General features: G+C 34.8%; 1 protein-coding gene across 1 annotated transcript in view; it reads right to left on the bottom strand.

The window, feature by feature from the left end:
• Nucleotides 1–821: 821 nt before the first annotated feature.
• inaE (inactivation no afterpotential E) overlaps nt 822–22,178 on the bottom strand; it is a 317,391-nt gene continuing 296,034 nt past the window's right edge. The window contains exons 17-20 of the mRNA XM_090413252.1: nt 12,859–13,001; nt 9,766–9,907; nt 4,108–4,310; nt 822–849 (exon numbers count right to left, since the gene is read on the bottom strand). Of these exons, the coding sequence (XP_090269378.1) occupies nt 822–849; nt 4,108–4,310; nt 9,766–9,907; nt 12,859–13,001 (516 nt within the window). The remainder of the gene's footprint in view (nt 850–4,107; nt 4,311–9,765; nt 9,908–12,858; nt 13,002–22,178) is intronic.

Raw genomic sequence — 22,178 nt, 5'->3', positions numbered from 1 at the left:
GGTTTTAGCTACAGATGCCTCCAAAGAGGGAAAGTTATTTTATGGCCACCCTGTATAACTACTATGAGCTAACACCATTCAGCACCGAATGGAAATCATGAAAAATATTTTGATTTTTCATGTGCGAATTGAATTTCTAGCATCGATGTAAACGATGCATAAAGTTTACAATTAGAAAGGATTTTTCAGTCTCTGATTTTGATTTGCATTTTTAAATAAAATTATAAAAAATAAATATGTTAGTAGTTTATTATTTACTAAATATTTATTAGAAAATACGTCATATTTCCTATACTCGAAGGAAATGTCGAATAAGTCTGAAAATATAATATAACAAAAGTTAATTGACATAATTTATACAAATAAAGCTTTTTTTAAGGATAAGTAAACAGACCAGATCACAAATAGCATAAAAAAATCGCATTGCTTTTTATGACTGGTGCACTGTACTTTTCACTAAGTTCGTGGCAAGCATTTACATGCGATTAAAGAAAATTCAAATAATCTTATGGAAAAATGTATAAACATCATCTATACACAAATGCAGTAATAAATGTCGTGTAGATTTCAGCTGAATCATTTGGCAATCCTTACATGAAATTACTTGTATGGCAAACTCACGAACTATTGCCCAACAAAAAAAGACTTTTATCTCAACGAAATGTTTACATTTAAATGGTTCTACCTTTAAGGAATTTTTAAATATGACAAATAAAAAACTGCATGAAAACAATTCAGGATTTGTTTTATAATAAAAAATTCTATTTTTTCCCGCATTATCCAAACAGAAATGAATTTATTAGTTTAAGCTGCAGTACCACTCACCTCCATCTGGTCTCATATTTTTGGCTGGCATTAAAAGAAAAATTGGAATACAGTTATGAAAGTTCTTATAAGATATCCATAGGATATTCTTTAAGGAAAATATGTGAAAGAACAAATCTTTAAGTCTACTTCTAAATAAATTCTTTAAACTATTTTGTTCAGGAGAGATACAATTTCAGTTTGTTCTAGTTTTAAGGGATTTTAATTATATGGTTATTATATTTAAAAGAAATTTTAATACATTTCTTAAATTTTGTTGACACTCATATATAACATAAATGACTTTCAAAGTATTATATGAATGCGCGGGAAGGTAAAATGTTGTTATTTTGCTTTGTTTGTTTTCAGTTTAATAAATTTACATTTTTACGATAATATTTTTTATTACGTAGAATTTTTAAATGCTGCATATATGATGCGCTTGATAAAATTAAGATCAACAAATATAAGTAACTGTTGCGTACACACACACACACACACACACACGCACACACACACAGTTGGTATTTTTACCCTGTTTGTAACTCCGTCTGGGTGATCTGGGACTTTGTTATGTTCATATAGAATAAGCCATAAACATCTGAACTCTTCTATTCGATGTATAATACAATACAGCATTCGATTCAAATCTAACCCTTAGAAACAAACTTTATTTAAACTTTCTTTAAAATAAAACTCCCTCTATCGACTGTCCTCATTTAGTATTCCAGATGTGTAATGATGCAATTCGAGGGGCATTATTCATGAAGGAATGTCCAAGAAAGGTTTTAAGAGCATATAATCAAATGATATCTCAATTTAATTAAAGTTCTTAAGTGACAGTACTGTATTTACTTGGGTTCGAAGGAGGGCATTTTTACTACTCGTTCAATCAGTCTTTATTCGCGGGAACAAAAAGAATCCTTGATATTTCATTACAAGGGAGCTAATACACTTACGATACACAGTTAAGCCTGCTTCTGTATAAGCGTGCTATCGTTTACTTTCAAGGATTCGCTGCAAGACGAATGATGAGATTACTTTCGGCCTTCAGTTTCAATCGATTTCGTTTCGTGTTGATTGTAGTTAATTCAGAAACAGTACCAGCTTGCATAAGAAATGTGGTTGAGCAACGACTTAAGAATTCTAATTGCTTTTGTTGTCTAACCTGTTGTTTAAAAGCCTACTCTGAGCCTATTAAGAAGTGTCGAGTCTGAATATTTCGAACTAGCACCCGAACAGTTTATAAAATTGTAGTTTGTAATTGCCAGATATTTTGCATGTTTTCTGACTATTTTTTTATGTAAAACCGTAGTCAGATGCCATTTATGGAGAGACTTTAAGCCTATTAAATACGATTCCAATTAGGAAATTTCCATGAAATTCCGTTAAGCCTTTTATGATCGTCTAAGATTGGCCATAAGTTCGATTCTAGTGGAGATTATTTGGAAAAGAGTTTAACTCAATAGTTTATCAGCATCATGCAGCAGATAGCCACAAGAAAGATCCGAACTCAATCGTTAAAATGTGAGCAAAATAAAGAATAAAATAGTAAATACACATTCCATATTTATACAATATATGAATGTTTAAAAATAATATTTCCCAATATTACAAACATGAATTCAGCAAAACAAATACTGATCTATTTAGGGATATTCAACCATTTTATTTGTAATACTACTTTCCAATTTATAAATACTTTATTTCGGGAAGCTCAATACTTTTTTTTTCTTCTCCTAAATAGAACCATCCAAAAATCTAAATACAATATAAAATCCAAGTGAATTGAGTTTGGTTATTCACAGTGCAAATGTGATGTTTCCTGACTTCCTACAAACAACTCCATGAGATCCTTTTAGACTAAATTTAAATGGAACATGCATGAATATTGCCTTCCCTTGTCGTAGAGAGACAACAGAAAAAAAAAGGAATATTGTACTCTCAGACTCCACAAAGTCTAGCGTTCACTGATTGAAGCATGCTCTTCGTTTCTTTTATTCTGATTTATTCTCGTGTTCTTGCTTGCGTCAGTCAAGTACTTTTCTTCTTAAGCCTTTTGATCTCTTTCATGTCCAGAATAATTTTACATTTGAATATTTTCCCAAAGTTGATCATATGGAAATCTCTTCATTTAGTTATTTGGCTACAAACTTTCCCAAATCGCATTCTGATAATTGGCGTCACCAGTAACCTAGCGTGAAGAGTCTTTTGTCAGTCTTATTTTCTGAAGTCTGTGCACACTCTAGAATCTCCGAGACCCTGCTGGCCATCAGACAAACGGTATTTGCATTCTGTTTGATTCTTTTTCCGACTGAAAAATCGAAACGAAATAAAACTTGAAAGACCGGACGACACAAAACGTAATGGTCAAGTTAAATTAGATACCTAAAAGGAACTGTAAAAATGTATGCGGCACCGATTGGACACGTTTTTTTTTTTTGTCTATGAATGATGTCCCAGAGGAAAAAAAAATAATGAAAGCAAAACCTGGCCAGCTCACACAAACAAACAAAAAAATCTAATAAACCTACCGTGTGGATTTTTCATGATTTTCTTGCTGCAGAGTTATAAATGTCTCGCATCCTAAATGGAATCCAAATCCAGTTCTGTCAAAAGGTGCTTTCTTCATAGACATTACAGAAGGGCTCCCTAAATGAAATCTTATTGAAAAAGTATTCGCATTGAAGCAGTGGGCAAACCGTGTCTATAACCGTGGAAGTACTTGTTTTCCCTTTCGAATTAAAAAATAGTTCGTTCTTTTTGTGCTGGAAAGGCTTCATTTTAGACTAGGTTAAAATCATCTAGGTCTCCCTTAACTTCTTCATCATGTGTAAAATTTAAAAATGCAATAATATTTCTATTCCTCAATGACAAGTGGCCTGTCTATCAGACTATCTACAGCAGCTTCGCATATTCGGCAACCGTTTCATACTTTCATATGATTCCACAGACTGTTATTATTTTAGCTTTGTAAAAATGTCGTGAAACATTAGATATTCCTCACAACTCTAGATCGCATAAGCAATCTCAGCGTGCATTGGAAGTTGAATATACGAGACTTAAAAAGCTTTAAACTAGTAAAGAATACTTCACTCAGCAAAAGATATTCTGTTGTTCAAATATACGCAGATGCGATATGAATTCTGAAATAATATATTACTGTATTTTAATTCCAAAATACTTCAGTGGCATTATCATTTACTTGTAATAATATACTAAATTCTCAAACAAATAAGTGAAACTCATACTAGTAACATTATAATTAAGTATATAAAGCAATGGAGAAAAAATACCGCTTACTCTTCTTTCTTAGGATGGTTACGAACGATATGGATGATCCTACCAGGAGGGTAAAGCGGTTGATGGACTGTAAGGGCAATGGAAGAATCACTAGGGTGGGAGGTAACGTCACGTGATCCGGCCTTATCAAGAGCTCCGTCAGATGTATCAAATTCGAGGTCTTCAGGGCAACAACAGAAAACTCCGCTCATGATAATCTTCCACTAGTCAGAAATGCCGCTATATATTACATTAAGTTTCAACATCTTCAAAATCCAAATAACAAATATGTTTATTTCATTAGATTAGTCAACTCACGATAAATTAAAATTTCAAGTATTTTTATGTTTTAATATAAGAGGTCATCTCGAAAACAACATGTGACATTTTTTTTTTCGGGATGGGATGTGTATCTCCAATCCTTAGGGTAACGGAGTTTCAGGTACATTCGCACCAAAAATTAAAAAAAAAAAAAATAGTAATAAATAAATCTCGGACATTCAGCTTTTCCATTAAAAATTTCACATCAATTTTTATATCTTTTTATAACTTGAATAATTGCATATAATAATGATCAATATATTATTAACAATAACTATATTCTGTTTGTATTAAACTCAATTTTATAAGAATATAACTTTGTGGAATAACATAATTCGAGACTTACAGTTGGAGCCTCTCTGCCTCAGTTGGCAATCCTTTTGACTGGACAGACCTAGGAACCGTTATCAAATGGTAAGTTAGCCAGTCTTAGGCGGAGATGGAGGGTTTCTTCAGGAAACTCGGATTTTTCGTCTCTCAGAAGCAAACCAGCCCCGTCTGTCCATTCATACATCCATTCAGATGTTCACTGGGCATTCACAGATGCCGTATGGTCACTCCGATACTCAGGGATGTGCCACACCTGGCCTCGCCACGTAGACCTGTTGTATGTTTTTCTGGATGCTTCAACTCTCTGAAGATCACTCCACACACACACACACACACACACACACACACACACACACACACACACACACACACACACACACACACACACACACACACACACACACACACACACACACCATCCATCCATCTCATGGTCTATCCTTTCCTTTTTTTCCTGGAACTTTACCTTCTGTCTATCCCTTCCTTTTTTTCCTGGAACTTTACCTTCTATTACTGTTCTGAGAAATCCTCCTTCCATTCTTTCAATGTGTCCAAAGTATTTCAACTTTCTTCTGTCAATATCCTTAAGGAACCTTAAAGTTCTACTGATCTTTTCTAACACCCATTCATTTGCACGTCTTTCATATGTTCAGGATATCAGTATATGATATCCTCAACAGCCTTCTGTAACACCACATTTCAAAAGCAGATATCCGTTTCTTATCTGACTTCTTTAGGTTCCAAGTCTCACATCCATAAATCGCTGTTGGAAAAACAACTGCATCCAACATCCTCCACTTTGTTCCCATAGAGATAGATCCATTTTTCCAGATTTTTTCCAGACAAGTCTGTGACTTGTTTAGCCATTTCTAATCTTCTTCTGACGTCTTTTGAACAGCAATTCTTCACTTCACATTAATAATGGATCCCAGGTACTCAAACTTGCCGACTTCCTCAATTCTATCTCCATTAAGGTACACTTGTTTCTCAAGAGATTCCATGTTTGTATTTCCTTTGAGAACCATAATCTTTGTCTTGCTAAGATTGAGTCAAAGTCCTCTGTTATTACTGATCTTGTTAAATTTGTCAAGAATTTGTCCTATTTCTTCCTTGTCATTACAAAGGAGTACTGTATCATCAGTATACCTCAAATTACTGATCAATCTACCTCCTATCGTAATTCCTGTCTTGAGCGTATCCAATGCTTCACGCATGATGTCCTCCGCATATATACCAAACAGGCGAGGAGAAAGTAAACATCCTTGCCTAACCCCTTTTCCAACCTGAAGCTAATCAGTCAATCCAACACATGTTCTTACTGTGGCTTCTTGCTCCTTATACAAGTTGGCTATCAACCTGATGGTGTGTTGAGGAAAACCTATTCTTTTCATTACTTCTCACAGTTTCACATGCTCAATACAGTCAAAAGCTTTAGAGTAGTCTAAGAAACACATTACTAGAGGGAGTCTGAATTCTTTATATTTTTCTATGATCTGTCTAAGGCAAAGGATCTGATCTCTGGTGCTCTTACTGCTTGTTCTTCGGGCTTCTCTGCCTCAACTTTGACCTCAATCGTATTTAGCATGATCTTCAATAAGAGTTTGCTTGCATGAGATATTAAACTAATAGGTCTATAGTTCTTGCAATCCTTCATATCTCTCTTCTTATGTAGTGGTATGAAAACCAACTTTTTTACAGACTCTGGCCATGATCCTGTCTCCCATATCCTTGTAATCAATCTATGAACCACTCTTATCTCTCTATCCCCTGTGGCCTTAATTAAATAATCTGCTGGGATTGGACCTGCACCTGGGGCCTTATTGCTCTTAAGCTGCTTAACTGCCCTTGCAGCTTCATGCCTATATGGAGGAGGTTCCAAATCGGAATTTCCCCCGTGAGAGGGCTCCTCCAAATTTTCTTTATCCACTCTATTGTACAGTTCCTTGCAGTATTCTTTCCATCTATTTTTATTTCCAATTCTTCTGTTAGTAATGTTCCATTCCTCTCTTTGATGACACTCAATTGGGACTTAAGCTTGTGCTTTAGGTCATGAACTAAATAAAATATTCTTTTATAATTGTGCCTCCTCATCTGGAATTCTATCTGTTCACATTTATTAGTATAGAACTTTTCCTTGTCCTGCTTGATGGCCCTAACAAGGAAGGCACTAACCATTGGGTTGAGGGAACGCACACACACATGGGATACAGCAGAGGAGTTTTTCCACTATATGTATGTTAGCTTAGCAGCACTCCTCATAAATCGTAGGCGAAATTTACTTCTATATTTAGTTGTTTTCGCTTTTAACCTCCGAAAAATAGAAAACGGCCGGAGAACACACACCGCTCACAGAAATATCATAGTCGAAGAGGTTTCTTTTTCATTGCTGGTCAAGTGAAAATAAACTATTTTTATTAGTTTGATAATGCTTTTTAAAATGTGACTTTTGTTTTAATGGCAGCATCGCCAATACGCTTTTGCGTTGAAAATTGACACTATATAAGATATACTTAGCTGCCTAATCTTCATTCGATAGTGTGTTCATTTATTCTAAACATCACAACCTCTTATTCTGCTTTTCCCCTTTCCTTATTATTCCTGTTATTTCTGAGTTTAACATAAGCAAACCTCTTGAATAAGCTATAGAAAATCCTTAAATGAATCTAAATTATTCACTTTCGTTTCTCATAAATTACAAATAAAGTAATGAACGTTTATTTAAAATCAGCGAATGAAACATTAAGTGCCAAACAATAAATGCCCGAAGTCCACTATTTGAAAATTGTGTTTCTCGCATTAAGCATTGCATTAATTACATTGCAAAAAACCAAACAGTGGAAAATAAAGTATGGCATAATCAACGTAAATGAAAGGCATTTTTATGCTACCGCATTCTTAGATTTAAAACTACCACCACGTTTCAACCGGCAAAATAAAAGCAACTTTATACAAACAAGGCTAATTAATTAATTAATTATACTCTTCCCACGATTTCAGCTAGCAGCGAGACTTAAAATCACGCATTTGTTCTCATTACTACCATTTAGTGTCATTTTACTTAATTTATTATTACGTGTGCAAGGAGCGTTCGCTGAGGAAAACCGACATAAGTAATACGGACGGTGTGGAGCAATGTAAATTTTATTTACACGATTGTGTTTCGTAAATAAAGAATGAATGTTTTATTTGTTCCGAGAAGAAAATATAACAGAATTATTCAACGCAAAATCTACATATGTAGCAATGCCATTACCATATTTTAATAATTAATTAGATCAACTTGCAGCGACTTACATACGAGAAGAAATTACAGAGTCAAGTCCATTATAGATTTTACTTCATGTAATTAAAATATTCATTTCTTGGATGCCGAGAATATACGGACGTGAATAACATAATGCGAGATAATGTTTGAACTTTTTATGTAATACATTTTTTTTTGCTGCGCAGATAATCAAATCCAATAAAAAACTGATTTCCTTGCGAGCTCACCGGTAGATGTCACTAAGTCCAATTGAATTTAACACGTATTTGATCTGAGCAAAAGTAATTTTGTCGGTAGAACAGTAATGTTATCGATGCGTATTGCTTGAACTTTTTTGAGTACAATAAATAAATAATAATAAATAAAAATATCAAAACTAAGCTGTTTGAAGATTAATCTTGTTTAGCAATGCAATTAATGAGAAAGTATCTTTGAAGTATTTTAAGGAATGGGAATTGGCATACGAAACATGAATTATCACACTGTAGTTCCAAAATTAATTATTAATATATTAGCATTAAGTATTAATATGTATAACAATATTCCAATTAAAAATTAATGAAATATATATTTTGTATTAAAACTTATGAATGACATTGATGTCACAACTGCTAATGGTAAAACAGTTGCATTTTATTAATCTAATATTTGTTCGTGACTAATTTGCTTATTTTTTCGATAGATACACCTTTATAAACGACGATACTATGAGCTACACAATGAGCTACACTAAACGTGCATGAAATAATACAAAAGATATACAAATCTTGAGTCAACTTTATCAGGCAGAATATTTCAACTGTGTACCATAATTCTATAAGGAAATCTATAAACCTATAACTGTAAAATAAACGCTAGTGATACTAATGATGTATTTAAATAAGCAATAGTCTGAAATGATGAAACATTTACGGTATACAGAAAACAAGTATAACCAGGAAGTGTACACCCTGTGGACTAAGAATGGTGAGCCCTCCATGAGAAAAGATATGCTTTGCACATGACTGATAAGGTGTGGAGAAAAACTCCAAAACATGAGGAGTATACATTGTAATACATACTAGAGGTTTCCCACAGTAGTGGTATTTAAGAATAAATTAATTGCGAAGTTTCATAAAGAAGCTTTTGTTTTGCAATAAAGGTTATCCTCCAAGTTCTGCTTTTAAATGCAAAAGGTATAAGACATAAAATGGAAACTTGAATTAATCTTGAACGTATATTATATTAGGTGGTTTAATATTTAATAAAATCATTAAGGAGGATTAAGGTTGATTTATACCACTTAGGAGCTTATTTAGGATTAAGTACTCTTTATTTTCGGAAAGCTTTAAGTTATAATGGAATATTTATACATCCCACTTTTACATGTTGTACGATGTCGCACAAGAACCAGATAATAATCTAAATGAGATTAATAACGAGAATGTTATCCTAAAAAAGTAATCCCTGTATCCCTTTCCAGGAAATTATCATACTGAAGATCTATTTTGGGAATTCAGTGGCTGTGCCCAAATCATGCATTCGTTGGCATTCAAAGTACAAACAGAAACAAAATTCAAGCATCTGTTAAATAAACTAGTCACTTTCCAATAACTCTACAACACCAAAGCCCGTCCCCTCCCTAACTGCTGATGTATTTTTGTCGATCGTTTCACATCAGGTATTATTTTTCTCGATTAAATGACTCATGGCGTTTAATATTACAAACACACTCCTTCTAAGACTGTCACCACTCTATTTTATCACATAACAGCACAACTTACTTTCGGATCCTGACTTCGTTTAATGGCATTGATGAGATCTGATCGAAGAGACTCCATTTGATGAAGACCGATACGAGGGACCACATCCTTTCCGAGAACAACAGAGGTAATGAAGGACTTGGTGTATTCTACAGCTGGCATGCTATTAAGTAAACAATAATGCTGCTTTCAAAGATTATGCAGTGAGTAAAAGGAAGACAACAGCTCCGTTTTATATTTTGCAGTTGTTGAAATAAACCTGGATATTTTATGATATTACTAAACCCGTCTATTAAATTTTTATCATTTAGAACAGGAATTGGAAATCTATGAAGGAACAAGAGCTTTATTTTTTCTGTGACAACGGAACAATTCATAAAACTCGTTTCTCTCTCTCTCTCTCTCTGTGTGTGTGTGTGTGTGTGTGTGTGTGTGTGTGTGTGTGTGTGTGTGTGTGTGTGTGTGTGTGTGTGTGTTGAAAATTCACTTTCTGTATTTTATTTATTTCTTTATTTATTTGGAAGTTCCTCGTTGTACCTCGAAAGATTCAAATTGCTTGGTTAGAATAATTTAGTGTAGCTGGTATGCTTTGAGTTTATGTTTTGCTTTTGATATAGGGAGTTTGAATCCACTCAATAAAAGAGGAACTTGCATTTAATATTTCGAGACGGAGTTAACTAGTCAAATAAAACTGCACTGTTTTCATTTAGAAAAGCAGATATATTGGTCCTGTAATAATTTAAGCCTCATTCCATCTTTTACTTGGTCGTCCATGACTTCTATAACATCCAAACGCTAGTACCGAAGTATCTTTTTGTGAATCTTGTACTGTCTATTCTTGAAATATGTTCTTTCAATAAAAGATACAATGGGGCCGCAACAGGCCACTGGGACTTAGGTCCCCTCGAGCCCTTTCAAATGATGTTTTTGGTTCATTCATTCATTCATTTCGTATGGCGATTCAACGGCCTTGAGCCCCTTTTACGGAGAGATACGGCAACACCTCAATCCCTCCCCTATTTTTATCCGGGCTCGGAACCAGCATAGCTGACAATTCAGACCTATGGCAGGAGGGATTGTCTTAAGTTTTCCTGACTGTATCCGTGTGTGTTCACGGGGCCGGTTTGCCTGCTTGTGGGATGAAAAACCTCAGGATAAAGTGGGGAGAAAAACCCTGCTATCCACGCCCAAGACCGGCTAACTTGGCTATAGCGGAGGAAGATCCTTAAGCTTCTCGCGTCACCGACGAGAATCGAGCCTAGGACATTCCTTCCCCAGGCACATGGTTGCGATGCGCGTAGCCACAAGGCTAACCGCCGGACATGTTTTTGATAACTTAACTAGAGTATATACATAAATTAGATGAATTTCATTGTCAGGTGCAGGATCATGATCTTGTTTATTGCAGGCCTGAAGCAGTTTGAAAAAAAATCCATGTTTGGTCTGTAAAGCAGGATTTGAGGGATGTCTAACTCACAGTTCATTCATAGTCCTAATGTAGAACAGATGTAATATAAGTTTACAACCTTTTTCGCGAGTAGGATTATCACAAAATAAATAAATAAATAAGACACCAACAATGATTCACTTAATAAAGGATTCCGATGTAAAATCAAATAGACATTAATGCTTTATTCTTTATTAGCATGTATTGGGGAGTGTAAAATAACTCAGACCTAGTGTTTACGAATTTACCATATGTAGAAAATTGAGTACAAACAAACTATTCGTTTACTATGAAGCTTGGTTTGTCAAATTATAAATATTATACTTGTTTATTTGGAAGAATAAGTGGATGGTAGTTTGAATTACGGTCTAAGATACACTAGCCCCATAGCTTTAGTGGCTTAGTCCCTAATTCAAATTACTATCTACTTTCTCACAAGCATATTCCTAGTTATTACCATTATTTTCTCAAATGGAGTCTTCCTTTGTGTTTCTTCCAAATTAATACGTCTAATTTTTATAATTTCACAAAACAAGCTAGCTACGCGTGATCTTCTAGCCATTTGCCTGATCTGAGGATAAACTGTTATCAGTGTCTATAATATTGAGGAAAGTAAGAGAAAGAATATGGAAATGTGAAATTAATATGAATAAAGCATCTTTCTGTGAAACAGAAATCCAAGCTTAGATTTAAATTTCTCGCGCGATTTAAATTTATTTTGATTTATTTTCTTAGAATAGAAAAGAAATTGTACCATAATAATTGCATAGAAGTTGTTATTTGGATTGAAGTAACCTCGAACTACTGGAAAATAAACGCTTGAAAACCATTTTAAATACGAAACCGTCCATAAATAAATGAACATACACATCTGCAAATTCCTGCTTACCAGCTACTCTTTTAAGGTACAGTATGTTATTAATTTTCGACTGTATATATCAGAAAAATGAAATGAGCTTATTTTAAGAATCAAAAACAGAAACTTGTGCCAACTATCTTCAGTCTTTCTTATATATAAACCAGCAGTGAAAGGATCTTCTTTCGACTATTGCATACTTCGACGATGATGTTTTAGTCTGATAGCGTGTTACTAAGTAAAGAGCAGGTATAAGTGAACGTTAAAGTACTCATATACATACCAGAGACGATAATTATATTTAGATAATGAATGGTGCACTGTAGCTTTGCCAGAAGACCACAAACTACTGCATTATTCATGGCTTAATTGAAGACGTCAGAATAAACCAACTTATTTACTTTATGCTGTTCATAAATTTCTGTCTATCCTTTCCTATTGATTTTCCCAAAGCACAAATACAAGTATGGATTCAATAACAGATTATCTACGCATTCTGTAAGTTTTTTCCCCATGCTCAAACACAAAATGTTAATCTCCTTCACGATAGGGTCTATTGTCTGTATAATTGTATTTCATCTTAAAACTATTTGATGTCGTATAAATAAAATTTTGATGTACTATACGCAGTTTTATCGGAATTTTAAATGATCAAATTAAAGGTAAAATCAATCATCTTTGAACTATTTAAAAATAAAACAATATATGAACATTTAAAAAAAATTAAGATATAATTTTAATGTTATATTAAAATTTAACATTATGTTTTCAATGACAGTATTTTAATATGGTCAAAATAGTCGAATGTTACCTTAGGAGTCCCCCTGGCGGGGAATAGGCATAACAGACGAGGTTCGGAAATTCTTGCCTGAGTAGAATGGCTAGGATAGCGGCAGTTCCTGCCCCAAGCGAATGTCCCACAAGGACCAGATCATAATGTTGCGTACCTTTATCCTATAAGATATATTTTAAATATACTGTTATATTTTATATATACTGTTATATACTGTTATACTGTTATTATAATATCAGCTAAGATACTGTTTTTTTTTTATTTCAAAGCAACTGTTTTCATAATATTTACAAATGCAGCATTACATTACAAACTAAATAAGTGGTGTTAGGTTCAGTAACGATCTCTATTAGGAATCGCAATTACGCTATCAATTAGGACATAATTTACATAACAACAACTTCATTGCTTGTTAGTAATTAAAAAAAATGAAAGTTTTTTTTTTATTACAATCAGAATTACAAATGAACTGAGAACTAAATCATCAAAACACACTCATTATCACTGTGTAACTAATATGTAACTCGAAGAAAGCAGTGTCAGTAACTCAGTCATGAGGACGTTGCGACATTTAGTTAGGAAAACCAGGATTCAAATCTTATACGACACAATGTACCTTTACAAGGGTTTCACAGGTGGAGACTTTCTCTACTCTTCTATCCATAATGATAGTTCCTTAAATTTATATAAATGATCAATCATTGAAGCGAGACTTTCACAGTTTACAGAGAGGAAACAAAAATGAGATACCACGGTGATCGTAAATGAGAAAGATCCTAGTATATTCGCATTGTAGATGGAACTTAATGAACTCTCTTGAAATCAACTTAATGATGAAGACGAATTTCCTTGCAAACAGAAGTTTTTATGCTTTAAATTTATTGTATCCTTTGTGACATGTTTGAAGTTTTGCGTTTTTCCTATACAGTGGAACCAATTTATTTCGGCAAAATTTGAACCAGATCAGCAGTACGTTACAAAATGAACGAAGGAAGGGGAGAGCAGAATAAAGTGTATATCCGTTATTTTTTGTATTTTTTATGTATCTCCCAGCTGAGAGTATAATTCGCAGAATCGACACAAAAAAGTCAATGTTAATTCTTTGTTGTAAATAACAATCACTATCTTTTCTCCATTCGGTTTTTGTTCCCCTGATTAGGGATTTTAGGCAATTTTTTAACAGCCGGCTTGCCATTCTTCTGCTGCATTAATCTAAAGGTAAGTATTTTGTCTGTTCAGGGGGATCAGTTTGCAAGATGAAAAAAACTGAGTTTTTTTTTTTTTTTTTTTCGGTTGGAAAATTACGAACGAGTTGGATAAAGGTAATGGATACACTATGATAATGTTGGATTTTTCTAAGGCATTTGATAGGATACCACACGAAAGGCTGTTGCATAAACTGGAGAATATGGGATTGGAATATAAAGTCTTGACTTGGATCAGGGGATGGTTGACAGACAGATATCAAAAAGTGGTATACAGTGGGTGCGAATCTGCCAGATTTAAGGTAACCAGTGGTGTACCTCAGGGTTCAGTCCTTCGGCCATTATTGTTCAATCTATACATTAACGACATCAAGCAGGATCTATCATCAGATATGCAATTGTTTGCCGATCATGAGAAGATAGGGAAGGCAATCAGGGATGCTACTGATATTCAGCAATTACAAAATGATTTGAATAGACTGGAAATCTGGGCAAACAAAAATGGCTCTCAGTTTAATGTAAGTAAGTGTAAAGTTACGCACTTTGGCATGATTAAAGTTCCAGCGGCATATTATATTAGCGGGGTTATGCTACAAGAAACTGAAGAGGCAAGGGATCTTGGCGTATTGATGGATAAGAATTTAAAGTTCAAAAGTCACAAATACAACTCAGAGACTAATTGCTGTGTTGAAGTAGACCTTGACATGTAAGAATAAGGAAGTCATATTGTCTCTTTATAAGGCTTTGATAAGACTACACCTGGATTATTGTGCGCAGAGTTGGTCTCCTGGGTTCCAATGAGATAAAGAAGCTATGGAAAGGGTGCAAAGAAGGGTTACAAAGATTGTATCCGGATTATTTATGGGATTTAGATTATGAGGACAGATTGCGAGTATGTGGATTGCAGACTCTGGTTAACAGGAGAAAGAGGGGGTGATGTGATAGAGGTCTATAAACTTTTGAATGGGTGTTATAGCATTTCAACTGATGAAATTTTTCGTTATATGGGAGGCGGGGAGAGAACACGGAGGCATTCATCGAAGTTAAGTTTGCTCACACTCAAGAAAGGGGTAAGAGCTAGGTTTTTCTCACAGAGAACAGTGAGTGCGTGGAATAATTTGCCCTTTGGGGTAGTGAGTGCATCTAGTGTAAATGAATTTAAGGGACGGTATGATAACTGGGTGATTTAGAGCCTCCCTCGATGAGTCCTTGACTCCCTGGAGGTCTCAGATAATAATAATAATAAAAATCCTTACCCCCCCGCATAACACTGGTTAACACACCTTCTGTTAAAAAGCCCTGTAATAAAGGTCGTTCGCGTCCTAAATGGAAATCGAACTCAGTTGTTTCAACCAAACGGGATCGTTTATACCGACTGAGTTACGGAGGCTCCTCACGCATCTTTACGACAGTGTAAAGTAATGTAAACATTTTACTGTACCATGGTTGCAGACCAATCCCATTAACATGTGAACGATTTGCAAGTTAAAATACTTCTCTGTACGTATTCCCTCCTACGTATCGCTTATATCAGTTTTTTTTTTAATTTCATATCCACACTGCAAATAATAATGAAAAAATGTAAAATAATACACTGTATTGTACATGACTTATATTTAAACCTGTATGAAAACATTTGCACAATACAATTTTAAACAAACATGTGTATACAGTAATAATGTCATATACTGTACTTACATCGGACTGATCCACCAATGAGTTACGAGTTTGTAGGAGCCAGTATAAACAGATATTGAAATACGCACATGCATACATAGGAGAATGCCGAACTAGCACGGCAACCAAACAAAGCAGCCATTTAACTATATCAGAATCATAGGAGTTGTCATACTGTGTGTGTGGGGGGGGGGGTGCGCGCGCGCTAGCAACTAACTAAAAAAACTGAATTGATTTAACTGTGCTAGCTGATGACTCTGTACGAAGATAGTTGAACATGAGAAGATTTATAACAAATATTAAGTTTTAAAAATATATTTGAGTAGTTATCTTCCTGTCGACGCTAAGTAACTCGGCATCTTAGAAACCTCATCAGTGTTCTGATATGGAGGTTAATCCTATCTGTACAGTGTTTGTTCTATGCCCATGTGCACGTTCTCTGTCCGGTTTGTCTGTCCGTATGAGAGCAGCTAAATCATCTCTACTGAACAGCCCTTATAAAGATTCTTCGTGTTCTAATAATTCAAGTTAAAATTCAAGTCTATCAGGTCTTTCAAACTAAAAGGCATCATCAATACTGGCTGAGCTACGTAGGCTCATATTGATATATGAGCCTACGTAGCTTATACATCTTAAATTTCCACTAAAACAATTTCCTGAAATTAAATTCGAAATGTTTCCTTTGTGCATCAAACGATGTTTCCATACGGGGTATCAAAAGTGTTCGAGCTCCCTCTAGCGTACAAAGCAACAATCCAAAAATTATTGTTTCATTTTGTTATTTCAAAAATGTCACGTGGTATTTTTAAATAGATGTTTAAAACAGATATCTGTTGAGCAATGCATCAACACTAATCAAACTGATGCATTTGCTCATAAGTCGTTTGAAAATAGTTGATTTTTCAGAAATCATCGATAAATCTGAATATTATTGAACAATTCATTTAGATTATAATTTAGTATTAACGTGCAATGTTTCTGCACCCTTTACAGAGTTTACCAAAAAGTAAAGCAATTCTTAACATATAAAAGGGTTAAAACGAATATCGAATAGATGAAAGCAATTTCATTACGAAACTCGTTTTATTTCATTACCTTGTTTTAAATTTCACTTACAACCATTAATAACGAAACAACAAGCATGTAAAACAAGGCTTAAGTAGCTAAAAATGGAAGGACGGTGGGCTGTCTGATTAAATTGAAGAAACGATAATATTTCTCTTTCCGGCAGCAATTTTAAGCATGATTGAATTTCTTCTGTTATTGGTTGCATTAATTTCGTCCAGTTACGCAGTCTGAAAGAGTAATCAAGGTCATTTTTATAAAGATGCGCGTAAATACCTGTGGAATGAAGCGTGCAAAATTAAATCATTCAGAATAAATGTATTAACATTAATGAAGTGAACAAAATCGAATTGTTCTTTAGCTATTGCAATACAAATTTGTCTTTCACTTTTCTCTACGAAATGAAAAAGAAGAAAAAGTTTTGGAGAGTCTCAAAAATCTTAAGTCAATCAAATAAAAAATAAGAAGTTACCATCATCAACACGTGGCTCTAACAAGCACTTTAGCGTCCACGACCTTCCAAGTATCATTGGATTTCGTAACCATAACTGCAGGATAAAGTGGTTTTATCTGTAAATTGCATGTGTTCTACTAGCCTGTTTGCCTGGATGGGGACGAAAAAACCCGAATTTCATGGAGGAAAAACTATGCCACTGTATGAGACCTCTTAGCTCACCTTCAGTTGAAAATACCTGATGAAGGTTCAATTCAACAAAGGCTTCGTCTATACCGACTAAGCTACGGAGGTTCTTAAGGAGATACTAGTTCTTCGAAATCGAGTAAAAAAGTTACGATACTTTTCTTATGATATATTATACTTGTTTTATGATACTATACGAAATTATACTTCTATTATGAATAACTTAATGCAGTCTACAGAAAAACATTTAATAAGCAAGCATTGCTCTCTCTCTCTCTCTCTCTCTCTCTCTCTCACACACACACACACACACACACACATAAGATACAACTCCTAATCACGCTACACGATTTGACAACTGCCTGCACCTCTTTACCAAAAGATAAATCTCCTGGCATAGATAAGCTCACCATTGAATATTACCAGTCTTTCTGGGACAACTTGGACCTATCTTCTACAGAAAATGCTCGTATGTCGAAGCCAATAGCAATGGCTTTCCACCCAATACGACAACATCCGTTATTATTATCCGTTAAAGAAGACGCTACAAAATTAGGAAACTGCGACCCATCTCCATAATAAACACCGACTGTAAAATAATATCAAAAGCCATTGCCAGCAAACTTAAACCCACGCTGAACGAAATAATAGACAAACACCATAACTATTCTATTTCTGGACGATCTATCCACGAAAACCGTAAATTGTATCTGTAAATTGCAACTACACGTCATAAGAGATCTAATAGGATCCTAGAATAGCTAACAACAACAGTGAAACAATGGGCCTTGTAACACTAGACCAAGTAAAAGCTTTCGACTGCATTAAAAATCACTATCTATTCAACTGCTTGAAGCCTTCGGCTCAGGCATCATTCAATCCATTAAGATGTTATATGGTAAAGCACACTTTTGCATGAAAATAAACAACAGGTTCACCATATCTGTACCATACAGTTGAGGTATTAAACAAGGCTGTCTATTTTCAGGTGCTCTTTACACAATTGCCATAGAGCCCTTTTTGCGTAGAGTAAGCATGCTGCTTACTCTACGCAAAGTAGAGTAAGAACCAAACAAACTGACTTTCCTACTCCAAGATAAGTACTTCAAGTACTTCTCTTAAAGAAGGAGGACAAAACTTGACCGTCATTGATCATGGGATAACAACCTTCAATACTCGCTTTTTCCTCGATATCTTACAACAGAAAATAGCACACAAACGCCCCACCGAATATCGTTTCAGTTCTGCCACTGGATCTCTCTATCCACAATCTTAAGAATGACAACAGCGCTCATGCCTATGAATCTAACAAACTTCTACAAAGATGCCCCTCGAAGATGGAAGAAGCTAAACCTCCAGCACAGAATGAAAACAGCACCCTTCCTGAAATCTTCATAGAACTTATCTTCCAGAACACGATGGTAAGGATCCCATCACTCAGAAAGATATTTTCTTCTCTCAATGGAACTGGCGAGGCGTGAGAGTATTGGGTGACATTCTTTTTGAGTCTCACCTGGCACTTTCCAAAAATCACTCACAAACTTGGAATACGGAAATCAGGCCGAGCAGATACACACTGTGAAATCTGCTTTTCCAGCTGCTATGACTGACAGCATAAGGGAGGAGGAGGCTCAGTCCTCCTGACGCAAAAGATACGATGCCTCTCTTTTTGATAAAAACCAACAATGCATGAGAGAGACTTATACCCTGCAATATAAACAAAATCCCCAGCACTCTAATACGACAGTCCAACCAAAGCACTTCATTGGAAAATCCTGCATCATCACACCAAATACTATTTCACTGAGATTTACCACATCGCACAAGAGTCACAAAACACGACCCAGATATTCAGTGGAAAATGTGGCACAATTCATTACCCACTCCAACTATATTACGGAAATTCAATCCTGAATGTTTCAGATAACTGTCTGTTCTGCTACCGAGCAGGAACAGTCCGGCATATCTACTTAGAATACTCCGTCAACACCCAATTAATCCGTTCATCTCGGGATACAGCAGTGTTAACCCGCGGCTGTCTTTATACAAAAGAGAAATATCTCAATATTTTCCATGCAGAGTCAAAAAACCATTCGAACTGCAACTACCTATTCACACAAGACCAGACAGCACAACAGTTTCACAGGGAGAGAAATGCGTTGATCATTCTCCTTGCAGATCCTTCAAACAAAAAGGCGAGAAGATGTATCCTACATAAGCATCATCATCACCACCACGGGCAGAAAAACACCCTAGACCTTTTCCACTAAGACTAGAATCCACAGAATCAACTCCTGGCTGAGCAGGGCGACTGCATCCCAATCCACTTTCCAACCTAGGAGTGAGATTGTTATTTCCCCTCACCAAAAAAGGGAGAAGAAATAGGTTTTCGTGCTTAACAGCGTGAATGAATTATCTGTTACTTCCATGTAAATATGTAATATTGTCTTAGGGCAACTGCTATTTTCGTATAAGTTGTAGTGTCATGTTATAATAACTGACATTGGTATGAAAAGTGTAATAACATCTTATAACAACTGCTATTCTTATGTAATTAATCTTAACAATCAATGAGTATGTAACCTCTGTCTGACTGCAGAGAACCAAACCGTTAATCGTACATAAGATTGTTATTTTTAAATAAAAAAAATGTCTCCATCTAAATTGGAAAAGAGATCCTTATTGAAAAGTGCTTATTGATGACCCATTTAAGTCACAGATACGAAGAAATATTGAACCCGATTGTATTTATATGTTTATATTCATCGTCTCTTCTGGCCAGACGTAACAATTGCGAATTATTTCTTCTTCTTTTTTTTTTTTTTTAATCTGAAACGATGTATGCAACATGCTGAATAACTTTCAGTTTGAAAACAAAAAGAGAACTCTAATATTACAACGAATAACAGCTGCATAAGATTACCTTTTCAATTTCACTTAATGCTTTGTCAACTCTGATGATATTTTACTGCAGTTTGCATCTTTCATAGCAAATCATTCATTTTCTGTCGTAGTCGTGCGTGCTGTGTGTGTGTGTGTGTGTGTGTGTGTGTGTGTGTGTGTGTGTGTGTGTGTGTGTGTGTGTGTGTGTGTGTGTGTGTGTGTGTGTGTGTGTGTGTGTGTGTGTGAGAGAGAGAGAGAGAGAGAGAGAGATTCAATTAAGTCCAGGTTTTCAACAAATTGCTTTCTCACAATATCATCGCAGTATTGTAAGTAAAGACGAGAAGCGTAACACAGACAACCTTTACGTTCTCGTCTGAAAAATAAGATTAAATGTAATAAGCTTGTCTTGTAAATTATAAGAATAGATAAAGAGATATCAGCAACTGAACTTATTAGTTTAAATTATTGCTATGCTTTATCAAGATGGTGACTATCAAATAATAAACTTCTAACTATAATTGTAATGCAGCTGTTTGAAAAGGATAAATCAATTGCTAATATTCACTGGTTTCGCTTGTTCTAAAGCGAGCCAGTTGTTAATTAGTTGCCTACTGCATGAGTCGACTACTTTACGGAGTGGACAATAAACAGTCTATCTACAGGTGGCGTGTGTTGACAGAAGGTGTGATTACATATCACACATTACAGTAATGGATAAGACTGTCACTCCAACTGTCTTCTTGTCATACCCGAATACATGTTAGACAGCTAAATATAAGTCCCAGTTAATGTCGAGGGCGTTCGCACTGTACGATGTTACAAGTTTAATCTACTTATATTTCACAGACTGATTACGGTTTTGGAACCAGTCTGGCTTATAAGCGCACTTCTACCATATTACGACAAAAGTAGATTCGTCCTTTGTATTATTCAATGTCAACCCACTTAATAAAGCTATTATTCGGAGATGTGTATGCAGAGCAGTGATATGATCGAATAGCATCTTTTTAAGTCCGTTTCCATCACACTGATAACCTTTAACATGTTAGGCAACCATTAGAGCAATTTTCCCCCAAACTTTTGCATGAATTATTTCTTGATGATTGTAAGAAGGTCGTATTGTCTTAATTTCATCATTTTGCATTTCATTCTCTCTCTTGGGAACTTCCGGAAGAGTTTTCTAACAATTCTTCATGCATTACTAATTACCCAAGTGTTGCACGACTTTCTGAACTGACCCTATTAGCATTTTGTAATTTTACACGTGAAGTTTTAAATTTTCTCCTTTTTCCTTTTCCTCTTTTTCTTTTTTTTTCTTTTTTTTAACTTTGGCTAATGTTCCAAACCGTGAACATTGCATTGGCTATTGTTTTATTCTTTTATCCTAATGTGACATTTTAGTAATTAACACTTTAAGAAAATAACAATGAATCTCACATCACAAAGAAAATTAAAAGTCGAAGATAATTACACTGATCCTGCTTTCGTTTTTTTTTATTTTTTAAATTTTCTTTCTTCCTTGTGAAACGACCTCATAATATTCAGATTTTTTGATAATTCGCAAATTACTGAGACGATTTTTTTTAAACCGTAAATCAATTTTTTTCTGGATCATCAACCATCGAGATTAGCTCCACTTTAATTTCATGAATTTTCTTATTAGGTTCCTTATAGAGTAACAACGTTACTGATTTCCACAGCACAAAACTAAAATCTTCTTAATAATGAGACAGTTCGGAATGTCATAATTTATTTGTACAACTTATTACATTATTTTCATTGAATGCCATTAAAAAGAAGTAAAACAACGAATGTGATTAATGTCTGCAAGATGGAATCCGAAGATATTAACGTAGTGATTTCTGAGA

The sequence above is a fragment of the Typopeltis vanoorti genome, chromosome 23 (genome assembly GCF_054136105.1).
Source record: "Typopeltis vanoorti isolate ZY-2024b chromosome 23, IOZ_Tvanoo_1.0, whole genome shotgun sequence".
Classification (NCBI taxonomy): domain Eukaryota; kingdom Metazoa; phylum Arthropoda; class Arachnida; order Uropygi; family Thelyphonidae; genus Typopeltis; species Typopeltis vanoorti.
This window is presented reverse-complemented; position numbering and strand designations above follow the sequence as displayed.